General features: G+C 39.2%; 1 protein-coding gene across 1 annotated transcript in view; it reads right to left on the bottom strand.

The window, feature by feature from the left end:
* Window positions 1-1,275: 1,275 nt before the first annotated feature.
* LOC134793323 (putative zinc finger protein 702) overlaps window positions 1,276-12,949 on the bottom strand; it is a 45,387-nt gene continuing 33,713 nt past the window's right edge. Inside the window, exons 2-4 of the mRNA XM_063764860.1 lie at window positions 2,564-2,647; window positions 1,731-1,816; window positions 1,276-1,428 (exon numbers count right to left, since the gene is read on the bottom strand). Of these exons, the coding sequence (XP_063620930.1) occupies window positions 1,276-1,428; window positions 1,731-1,816; window positions 2,564-2,647 (323 nt within the window). The remainder of the gene's footprint in view (window positions 1,429-1,730; window positions 1,817-2,563; window positions 2,648-12,949) is intronic.

Raw genomic sequence — 12,949 nt, 5'->3', positions numbered from 1 at the left:
TTATTATAAAGCCGTGTTTGAACTTAGTTTTCTGAGCAAACATTTTGTTTTGAGCAAATGTTTGCTCTTCACATTTACTATTGGAAACCAGGGTTCGGAACCGGTATTGAAATACCTGTTATAGTATAAATTATCTCAGATGAATTTTTCGGGTCCGGGTGCTAATTCGTTAAACAAAAGCCTTTGTTTCTTTTAAGAGCGCTCTACAGCACGCACCAAAGCAACCATTTCGTTTAAAAAGCAACTATCGTGATAGTATTAAGGTTCAAATTCATGGGACAGCTCGTTCAGAGAACAATCAGGGTGGTCTTGTTTTTGGAGATAACAAAACGTGTTATCTCCGTCATGGGCTGTTTTATGAATTTGAACCATATAAATAGAATGGTAAGTTTGCTTTTTAAACGGGCTTGTTCCCGTTACTTATGTCGGGGCTATTAGCAGTAAGTAGTGTAACCACTGTATAAAGGAAACAATACCTTTTGTTTAACAGATTAGGGTCCGAGCCCGAAAAAATCACCTGAGAAAATTCATACTATAATATCGTTCCAAAACCGTTACATTATTTCGTTAATTGATGGAACGCGAACTTAAAAATTACGTTTTCTCATAACCGGTAAGAAGAGGGAACGGAACTTTATGGTTCGCAAGGAACGATATAATACCGGTTACTCTTAGTTTTCGGAGAGTCTCGGTTAAACTCGTTGTCATACGTGAAAGAGACAGCAATACTTACTCGTTCTATCTCACTCCGATATTTTAAATTTAACCCGTTAATTTCGTTCCACAAAAACGGAAGGCGAACGAATTAGGCATAAATCAGTATCTTAATAGAACAGTTCTTTAACCGGTAACCGCAAACGGAAACGAAATCCTTTTCGTTCCCGGGTGAATGAACGAAACCGGTTTGGAAAATAAAACGGTTTCCGAGCCCTGTTGGAAATGATTGCTCGCTCGGAACTGTTCAGAACACTAACAATAAGTGAAACGCGGCTTTAGTCATTCTTATACAAATTATATAAATACTTAAGTAGGTATATAAAACCGACGACTCAGGAAAAGGATATTTGTGTTGATCACACAAATAGATGCCCTTACAGTCCTTTGTCCTTATCAATATGTTAGACTTTGACTGTACACATTGTAAGCTGCAAACTTTAGGAATGGAATTCATTCATAATGTGTGCATCCAATTTTTACAGCTCGCCGTAGGTACCTTAGTCCTATGAGGTTAAAAAAGAAAGTACAAAATGGATTCCTTTATTTTATCTCCATCCATTACATGTTAACATTACGTCTGCCATACAGTCGTGGCACCATCGCCGCAGTGCGAGCGTGCGTGGCGTGCGCGCCGTGCGCCGCGGCGTGCGCGCGCAGCTCGCCCGGGGTTGGGAACGAACGCGGGCACCATATGCATTTGTGGGGCTTGTTCTAAAAAAGAAACAATCATTAGGTAAGAATTAGGGGTTACTTTGCGGAAATCCATCTTAATCATAACAAATTTTTTTTTTTCGTTTCCGGACGCCGTAGGACGGTGGGAACATTAATTGCACAAAAAACACGCAAGTGGGTTTAACGGATTAGCACTATTTGGCTAGCACGTTATTATTTCGCGGATTAGCAAAGTAATACTTTTGTTTTGATTAATCATTAGGTAATGCCGACGGGAAGATATCATTAATTAGTTCCAACTCCTAAGAAACCCTATAGTTTATCAACATTTTACACGTTACCTTTGTATGGGTCATACGATGGTAGTACAGGTTGGAGCTGGCGGTGAAACACTTGCCGCACTCCGGACACTTGTGGGGCTTCTCGCCTGCAATGAACAAGTACACGTCAACCACATTACAGAAGTAGTGCATAATTATTTTCCATCGTATTTTCACGGAAACGTACAAAAAGTACTGAGATTGACTGAAGTAGCATAACAAATACGAACGCTTCCGAGAAAATACGATGGAAAACAATAATGCACGACATCTGTAGTTAGGTTAGGTTAACCTAACCTTTAGGCGCCACTTGCACCATCCCACTAATCGGAGTTAATCGGTTAAACCGTTAACTTAGTGTCAAATTGTAGTAGGAACTGGTAACTCCAGGTTTAAAAAAAAACGGTTTAACCGGTTAATCCCGGGTAAGTAGGATGGTGCAAGTGGCACTAAGGCTAAGTAAGTAAAATAAGGGCGCGGATAAGTAGGTACCTACTCACTTTTTACTTACCTACTGTACGGTTATAGCGCTATATCCTAGCGATTAACAGGTTTTTTCCCGTATGTGGCTGCAGTATTTCTTAAGCACTGAATGGGTAAAAACAAAGATCGACTAACTACGAGTGAGTATGGCCTATCAGCCCTTAGGGTAAGCGTATGCTGACCCAGCATGCGGCGTTCTAAAGGACGTTCCCTACTTTACAAAATCTGCTCTGCCCTGCGCTGCGTGAAACTGCGTCACCTGCGTCTCACTTATACCTTAGCCTTACTTTTGGCCTGCAGAAAGGAGCCGAATAAGGTCTGGCTATGGCCCCCGCGTCAAAAGGTCCCCTGGGTTACCTTTGAAAATTCACCTGTGTGTATCCGTCGGTGCGTGTTGAGTGAACTGGACGTGCTGAACCCTTTGTTGCACACGTTGCAGATGTGAGGCTTCTCGCCTACGGAACAAACACACGTATACAGTTGGTGTACCTACCTATGTGATTCCTACTATACGGGTAAGGATCGGATAGGACAATATTGGATAAGTACTGGATAGGTACTTTAATGGAAATTAGTCCCACGACTACTGATGATGATGCCGTCGGAAAATTTCCAAAACTGTCAAATACCCACTTCGAAATATTCTCAATTTACGTATTGTATAAACGTTCCTGAAATTTCTGAGAACTCGCCCAACTCCGCCTGTGGGCCTCCACGCTTCTCTACCGGCATCCACTTGATATTAGCCTACCTATCCGGATGCATGCGATAGACGTGGCCAGCCCAGTTCTATTTGAGCCCGGCATTTTGCCAACGTCAGCAATGCGAGTTTTAGAGAACTTTGCGGCAGCAGCAAAAAACTACGTAAGTTGAGTACCTTTCTATAAGATCATCATCATTCGCTTGCCCTTGTCCCAGTCACTAGGGGTCCGCGCAGTGTCTTTTTCTTCCATACCTCTCTCTCGCCCGACATCTCATCATTCACTTGCTTTCGTTTCATATCATCTCTCACACAGGTGGATGACTTCCACCTTTGCCTCGGTTTTCCTTTCCTCGTACATCCCTCCACATTCATTCGTAATACCTTTCTCGTCACATGACTTTCATCCCTCCGTACCACGCCCAAGCCCGTACCACGCTAAGTGATTTGCCCTTACTTTTTCTGTTATGGGTGCAACTTTCAGGCTTCCTCTTTGAGTTGAGTACCTAAGATACTTACCAGTATGTGTCCTCATATGCCTCTTGAGCAATGACGGCCTATCGAACGTCTTTAAACACACATGGCACGGCAGCACACTCTTGCCTCGACACGGATTCTTGCATTGGCTCTCATACAACTTGACCAGCTGACTGTTAAACCCGGCGAGGAACGCGAGGTCGAAGCTCAGGGTTCTCGATTTGGTTGAGAGATCTAGTGGTTCGGTTTGGGTTAGGTTTTGTAAGTCCATCGTGGGTTAAATATTCTACCGGTCAAATCAAGTATGCTTAAGACACACAAGACTAGAGGGATGTCTGCATAGATATAGAATACGTCTGTGGATGTTTCAAAAGACGAGGCTGTTATGTATCGAAAGTGTTCTCTTAGGACTTGGTTTTAATTTCGAAATTGCAACTACATCTTTACAGGCTCCTTAGAAGCTTATAATTCTTTGGATAAACATAGAAAAGGGTAATTTAGATAATTTGACCACATTTTTATATTAAATTTTCTTAAGAAATGAAGGAAAACGCAAGAGTCCCTTTCTCTCAAGAAACTTAGAATTTAGGTAATTTAACACTCTGACAAAGTTTATGCACAAGTAGACTGATTAGAGCACTATTTTCCGTCGAATTTCCATAAGGACTGAAGGGAACAGCCAGGGTTGTCGCTTAAATAGCAGGTGGACAAATACAGGGTTGTGCAATCGAGCTTTGTGTACAATGCGTATTGTACGTGCTAATCGACGTGATTTGACGATTTTTCGGGCAAGGCAACGAGCTACGAAGGGGTGGTTTGTTAATGCGCTGATGGAAATATAGTTTTCAACAATTTCAGGTTTATTACCTTTTTAGGGTTACGTACCAAAAATGTACAAAAGGACTTATGGTGCGAGTCTGCCGCCCGTGTGTCTATCTGTCACATCGCCAAATATCCCGAGAACTACTTAAGTTAATCGATTTGAAATTTGGAATAAATAAATAAATATTATAGGACATTTTTACACAGATCGACCTAGTCCCACAGTAAGCTCAATAAGGCTTGTGTTGTGGGTACTAGACGACAATATATATAATATACACATGTATAAATACATATATAGCATAATATATATTATAGCGTTATAGTAATGAACAACGCTAATCCAGACACATTGAAAGTGTTTTTTTTATATATGAAAAATGCCCTATATGAAGAGGGGGCACTTACAGATAAGCTTAGAACTAGAAAGAAGGAAGAACCTTTTATTTTTCCACCATAGGGTGACTGCTATAGTTATTGGCCACTACATAATAATTGGCCACTCCTAACAAATCAGAAAGAACCAAGCCGGTTAAAGCCTTATTGTTAAGAGTGGCCAATTACTATGTAATGATGGCCAATAACTATAGCAGTCACCCTATCAAGTTTTTTCAGAAATATAATCACTGCCATATCCAATATTACCTCCTCCCAACCCTGTATTGAAGAAAACGTAATCGCCTATAAAGGTGACGCATCGAAATGTGTCGCTCTGACAAACGATACTTCAATCAAACTCATTTTCCAAACCTCCTACCTCATCAACACCATTATTCAAATATGAACTCCATTTACACACGAACAAGGTTGGTTTCTGATGGAAAAGTAGGTGAGATTAGAGTTTGCTAGGGTTATAACTCTGATATTGTTGTGGGTTGTATTGGGTTGTCATTCAGCGTATACCTTTCACGGTATTAGGGATGTTTGTAATATTGGAAAGTAATTTATTTATAGAGCTTTTGTGACGAGTTATTCAGGTTGCGGGTACTCGTTCCTTTCAGATAACACATATTTTATGAGTATAAAGCAGTATTACATTACAATACACTGTTATAGGTAGGTACATATTGTCAATTTTATACGATGTATTTTCGAGGGATTTGTCCGTGATCATGATAATAAATGTAAAACCTGACCAGTAAGTAATATATGATCATTGTCAAGAGGGCGCTGTTATTTTCATGTATATGGTGACAGTTCAGTATAGTATGAAAAAAAATAGTTCCAGTGAAATTCCGCAACATGGCGCGTGACCATATATTCCTGGTCAGGCTTTAGCAAGGATTGTATTAATCAATTGATTTGTTAACAATTCATAGAATATGCAATTAAACAACAAATAACTTATTCGGTTATAAAGACTATGTTTTGAATAGGTTACTTATATTTAGAAGAACGCCTCTTATTAAAGCCGTACGCTTGTTTGTAACTGTATCTTTGCTACGGGTCTCTAAGAATTGGTGCAGGCACTCGTTTTTACAAAAGCAACTGGCATCTGACCTAAGCAAGAGATGAAACTAACTTTAAATAATTAGTTATATTTTTCCGATGTTTTCCTTTACTGAAAAGCGACTGGCACCCTAATATCAAGTTCCAATACTTATTGATGTGATCTGATGGTTGGGAAACCGCCTTACGTTTTAAGATATATACATAATATGTCGTCGGCCGATCGTAAAGTTCCTGTATAATGTTTTGACGGTAGTCACATTAAACCAATAAAGGCTGGCGTCCACTAGACTCGTCGAGGCGAATCGAATCGAATCGCAATATTTCGCCTCCTATATTTTCTATGCAACTGCGTCCATTGGATCGTCCATCCATCGTCAATGGACACAGTTGCATAGAAAATATAGGAGGCCAATTATTGCGATTCGATTCGATTTGCCTCGACGAGTCTAGTGGACGCCAGCCTTTAATAGGTAGGATAGATTCGTCAGGCTGCTTCAGATGCAGGACGGGAACACTGTCCAGAAATAGGAGCCCCACGTAGCGGGGCTCCCTCGACTGAGGATGTGAGACGGAATTTCATGATCTAGCGGATATTATGATTGGCCGCCGACATATAGTCCTATATGTGTATACCAGCTCTTATTATACTAAAATAGATAATTGTGAGTTACATTAGTTTGATCGATTCGTTTCGAGGGCGAGCGGACGTGAGTTGCCACTCACCGTATTGTTCCGTGCCAATCCATTATGCCAATAAACTTTCGTGGCATAATAACACGGGTAGGTACCTGCTTTATTTATGTTTGTGTAATCGTGAGCATCAAAACGGTGGGTGTATAATATGGTAGGTTTTAATATTACTATCAGTAGGTAGGTATTAGGTAACAATATAAATACTACTTTGAGGTATGGAGTGAACACATAATGTCTCCCGACATGGTAAAACGTACCTCTTATTAATACGTTTAAAGTTCGTTTAAAACTGAGTAAATTTATTACAAATAAGTTTTCGCAAAGCTCGCTTAAGGCGAAATTGGAGGACCCGTTTTCATACAACCGTAGTTCTCATTTTCCTCTCTGGGTATTAACATATGTAATTGAAAATATTTTGACAGCTATATGCCTCTACGTTTGATTTTTTCCGAATTTTTAATTAGGTGCTTATAATTGCATTGTATGAAATCTATTTTCGCTCCTAATTATTGCAATAATCAAAATCCAAAATAAAAACTTTTACAAAAAAAAAAAAGAAAACCGACTTCAAAACGGATAAAATTAAATATAATCCGTTTTTAAGTATATGCGTTACTAACTGATATGTTTGAAGTCGGTGCCAAGCCAAATTTTAAGCATACCATGATTTTAGGGCGATCCGATAACAATGTGGCTATATGTATGTACGTTGGATTGCCTTACACGACAGCAATGATCATACTTTCTGTAGACACCTAAGAACCCACTGTCAATCCACCTTGGCGCAGTCCGTACCATGTTTGTCGGTACTAGTATAAAACCAGTGCGATTGCCGATATGTTTTTTAAAGAGCAATTTTTACTAATTGTCGAACTGTTGGGATTGGGACTGAGTTATTTCCCGCCTCTTATTCAGAGAACTTGATTTCAAAATATAAAACAATTCAAGAACCATCTACAGGGCTTTAACTTTTTACCTGCATGGCAAATTTCACCAGTTTACATGACAGTTGTTTAGCTGAAAAGGTGACAAAGAGACAGACAGAATTACTTTCACTATTATAAGACCTATTAGTACAGTTGTAATGTGATTTATAGATATAAAGCTGATTATTTTTGACCGGTATTATTACTATTTGTCTTGGCACCGACTTCAAACATATCAGTTAGTAACGCATATACTTAAAAACGGATTATATTTTATTTTATCCTTTTTGAAGTCGGTTTTCTTTTTTTTTGTAAAAGTTTTTATTTTTCCATTTTTAACTGTAAGGCATTGTTAACAGCTTATGAGTGACGCGTGACGCATGAATGAAAAGAATAATGATGCGTATCACTAAATTCGTAATCATTCCTGTCACTACAGTGCACAAACACAAAATCCATCCTCCGCCCCGCCACTGACCCAATCCCTCAACCCCCAGATCACTCAACCTCACAGCACATCAACCCCTGATCACGGAACCCCTCGACCCTGAAGCTTGAACCACCAACCCTTCAACCGCCATTTCCCGACTCCTCAGTAGCCTAACTAGTAGCAATAAGTCTAACACTGACATATTCGCTAGCGTGTGCGTAACTTACTTTCTATGCGTCTCGCTCATACTGGCATCCTATTAGTGCGAGCGAGATGTATAGAAAGTAAGTTACGAAGACGTTAGCGAATATGTAATGTCAAACTCGTGTTAAGGCTACAGTTGTACTGCATCAAATGGGTTATTAACGGGAGGAAATGTTTGAGTTACTATAAAAAACAACGATGTCGCCATACTCTTACCTTTAAAAATTGAGGAGTTCCCTCATTTCCTTATGAATTCCGTCACCAGATTATAACCAACAATATTATGGGAACACCTTGGAGGTAACTTCGTTCAAACAAAACTCATTAAGTACTCAAATCGGACCACGGAGTAATGTACACTTATAAAATCATCATCATTTATCATCAACAATCATCATCATCAGGTCCACTCCATCAAATTAGTGGTTTTCAAGAGGAAATGCTTGATTTGCTAAAGACAATACCCAAATCACCTTACATGTGCCTTTAAAAATTGAGGAGTTCCCTCAATTCTTCACGGATCCCATCATCAGAACAGCACCAGATTAATGTGGGGCGCTCTTGGAGGCAGTTCCCTTCAAACAAAAAAATAATTGCTCAAATCGGACCACGGGTCTCGGAATAATCGCTGAACGTCGTACATTTTAACAAATCATCATGATTATCATCAAAACAATCATCATCATCAGGTCCACTTCATCAAATTGGTGGTTTTCGAGAGAAAATGCTCGAGTTGCTTAAGAAAACACCCAAATCACCCTACATGTGCATTTAAAAATTGAGGAGTTCCCTCAATTCCTCATGGATCCCATCATCAGAACAGCGCCAGATTAATGTGGGACCACCTTGGAAGTACCTTCTTTCGAACAAAAAAAGAATTACTCAAATCGGCCCACGGGTCTCGGAGTAATCGATGAACATACATAAAAAAAAAAAACATAGCCACAACCGAATACAGAACCTCCTCCTTCTATGAAATTGAAGTCGGTTAAAAAGTGAAACCCGTCATGAGTGAATTGCAAATTGTACATAGTTAAGGACCTGTAATTAGTAAAAAGTTAATTGATTCCGTTGTGTTACGACAATTAAGCCATTTCTATTTAAGTCATATGCAGCATGAAAGTGTGTTAGAGTCAGTCTATGAAAAGTCTGCAGCGGATTTGATAGCCCACGCAGTGCACGATGCACGTGTTATTTTAAACGTCAAACTTCTATGAAATTATGACGTATAAATGACACTTGCACTGCGTGGGCTATCAAATCCGCTGCATACTATTCTTGGTCCGACTCTAGCATACTATAGACTTATATCTGTATGAATTCAGTACAATAAATACAATACAATACAATTTACACGGTTAATTTTCGTAACACAAATGAATCAATTAAATTAAGACTAATCTCTACTTCTTAAGTACACTTAATTTTGCAATTCACTCTCATAGATATGGTTAATATGCATCAAATTATTAAAAATATTTTCCATAGTGTCAATATCCAGAAACTTATGCCTTATCTTATGGTAGGGCTATTATGTAGTTATGTAGGGGGAAGCGGGGCAGCTTGGTACACCTTTTTTTGAAATCGATTTTAGGCCCCAAAATGAACTCAAAATACATTTTTTTTGTACTTAGTAGATAACAAATTTACTTAGGTATACAAAGTATATCATTTTTTGTTAAATTTATGGCCAGTAAAAGAGATATATGGATTTTAACAAAAAATGGGATTTATTCAATTGTGCCCCACCTGCAGGGCACTTTGATACATTACATGGGACACTTTGATACATCATTTTGGGGTACTTTGGCACGTGAATCAAAGTGCCCTGTAACTGTTTCAAACTGCCCCCCAGAGCACACTTTACAGACCAACTCAGTTAACTGACCAGTAGTAAACTTTTTAAACATTATAAAACGTCTATTAAGTACGGTGCTATTAGAACATACTACAGTTATTATGCAGCAGGTGCACTAACACTACAAGAAACAACTTTTAATGAAAGCAGTGTCAGTTTTTGACAAAAAGCTACTTTGGTTGTTTTAACTTTTCTTTGTCAATTTTCTTTTTTCTTTGTACGTTTGTACTATACAGTAAAAAAAAATCTCAACGAAAAAACTGGCAGGGGCACTTAGATACACTAGAAGGGCACTTTGATATGTTCAAAACTGCCCCAATCTTTATTGTACCAAAGTACCCCAATGGTCAAATAAATTAAAAATAATTAATTAAAAATATACTATTAAGTATTACCTTAAAATAATAAGCTAACCCTACTACTGAATAAACGTACTAAGCGCTTATTATGATGTTCATCCGGTAAAGTCTAAAATTTCGCACCACACCTCGATAAAAAAATCATAATTTATGTAGGATGGAGTCCAAAATAAAAGGCACTTTCACTTGAAATCACTTTTTATGATTTATTTTTCCACCAAGTTACACTTTTTCGCAATTCACAATCCGCCATCGCTCTCATCTCCCCTCTCCCTCTCACACACACTCGCTCTCCTTATCACACGCTAAAGGTTGCGTTCAGTAATGGAATGTTACAATTAAAATAAGTAAATACTAATTAGACTCCTACAATCGGCCGTCCTGTAATTCAGGCTGCCCACAGCCTGAGCCAAGGCTTATTAAATTATCTACTATATTCTACAACAAACAGTTGTGACTTAAATGTAATGAGTATCAGACACAGTCTCAGAGAAATCACATTTCTTTTGTTTACAATCTACCACCACCACTATACACTAATTACTACTTCTTTGAATAGAATTACAATTCTCATACAAAAGAAAATCTAAGAGAAACATTTAACAACAGTAACAGATTGCTTCTTTATACTAACAGGTAGTAATGTTTTTATTTTTTAATTAAATTTTACTTCTACAATTTTTTACCTACTTGTTATATTATGATTAAACTCCAAGAAAGATGTATGCAATGGTACTTGGTCACCTTATGAAAATGAAAAGAAAATAAAACAGAAATATAACTCTGTACAGTTACTTCACAGTCACACCCTTTATCGCCAACACTTATATTGACTGGTACTGTTGCACTAAGCCCACCGTTTCATATGATCCACAGCGGTTGTAGTCTTCTTTGGTCCCTCTGAGCTATTATCCACTTTTGTCACCTCATACCTGTCTCTTCCCAATTCTTTTATAATTCGGTATGGACCAAAGAACTTTTGTTTCAATTTTAAGGCATTACCAAATTGTGTACGTTGAATGGCTACCAGGTCACCCTCTTTGTAGGGTTGCCCTGCTACTCTGGTTTTATTGTAGGTCTTGCGGTTCTCTTCCTGAATTTTGGAACGGCTTCGGTCATGAAGAATGCGCTCATGGGCTTTGTTGTCTCGTCGGTCATCTTGAATTCTTATCGTGATCGTCTTCTTATAGATTATGCTTCGTTATCGGCGCCGCCGCCGCCCGCGCCGGGCCACACGTCTTTTAGGTTATGTCGTCTTCTTCGTTAAGCGTCGTCGTCGTATTTTCACCTTATTTCCACTTCATTCGAGTTATCCCGGACGAGATTTGTAGGATGGAGTCCAAAATAAAAGGCACTTTCACTTGAAATCACTTTTTATGATTTATTTTTCCACCAAGTTACACTTTTTCGCAATTCACAATCCGCCATCGCTCTCATCTCCCCTCTCCCTCTCACACACACTCGCTCTCCTTATCACACGCTAAAGGTTGCGTTCAGTAATGGAATGTTACAATTAAAATAAGTAAATACTAATTAGACTCCTACATTTATTTACTATGCGACCGCGGAACCACGTTTTCACGCACCAATCGGCAACGTGCCGAAGCTCGTACCTCACTCACACATACAAAGCCACGTTTTAGTGTTGCAGAAGGTGAACATAAGTTTTTAGTTAAGAGCGCTATTACATTTCGGCGTTGAGCGAGTTTAGGTATTTTACGCGCTGCGGCAGGCCGTGCGAGCTCAGTACGCCGATCCCTTCTACCACACTCGCACTACAATGATGGATTAAACATTCTTGATCCTTCGCGAAGCATATTGAAATCAACCATAACAACACTAACTGTACTTAACTTTTAAAGTTCTAAAACTGATATTTGGTAAGTACGAAAATACTAAATGCAGTGCAAATGTACATAGGGGCTGTTCATAAATTACGTCATCTATTTTTGACGATTTTTGACCCCCCCCCCACCCCTCAAATCATCCAAAAATCAAGCTTCGGATGAATCTGTTTCCTCCTACGTCATGTTACCATCATCCGATGTCCAGACCCCCCCCCCCCCCCCACTCCTCCCATTTGAAACGACGTAATTTATGAATAGCCCCATACTTGTACTTATGAAGGTATATTACTCGAAAGAAATTATAGGTACCTACTCGCTTATTTACATGTTTCGTCATTGCATTTGGTACCTATAGGTTGTAAAGTTTGTATCAACGAGGGTTTAAAAACGAACTGGTACTGAGGATCTGATGATGATTAAGGTGGTCACGGATACCAATCAACCATATAGTAACATGATTAGGCTCGTTTGATTCGTCTCAACAAGATCTTTGACACTGAAGATACACAGGGTCTGATGATGGAGCTGGAAGGTGGCCACGGGTACCAGTCTATCATGTAACTAAACAACTTCGTGTTTGGGCTCGTTTGATTCGTCTCAACAAGATCTTTGACACAAGACAGTACTCAGGGTCTGATGATGGAGCTGGAAGGTACCATTACCAATCAACCATGCAACTAAACCACATCGTGTTTAGGATCGTTTGATTCGTCTCAACAAGATCTTTGACACTAGGTGATACTCAGAGTCTGATGATGGAGCTGGAAGGTGGTCACCGGTACCAATCAACCATGCAACTAAACCATTTCGTGTTTAGGCTCGTTTTATTCGTTTCAACAAGATCTTTGACACAAGATAGTACTCAGGGTCTGATGTTGGAGCCGGAAGGTGGTCACCGGTACCAATCAACCATGCAACTAAACCATTTCGTGTTTAGGCACGTTTTATTCATCTCAACAAGATCTTTGACACAAGGTAGTACTCAGGGT

Source organism: Cydia splendana, chromosome 9 (genome assembly GCF_910591565.1).
Source record: "Cydia splendana chromosome 9, ilCydSple1.2, whole genome shotgun sequence".
NCBI classification, from domain to species: domain Eukaryota; kingdom Metazoa; phylum Arthropoda; class Insecta; order Lepidoptera; family Tortricidae; genus Cydia; species Cydia splendana.
This window is presented reverse-complemented; position numbering and strand designations above follow the sequence as displayed.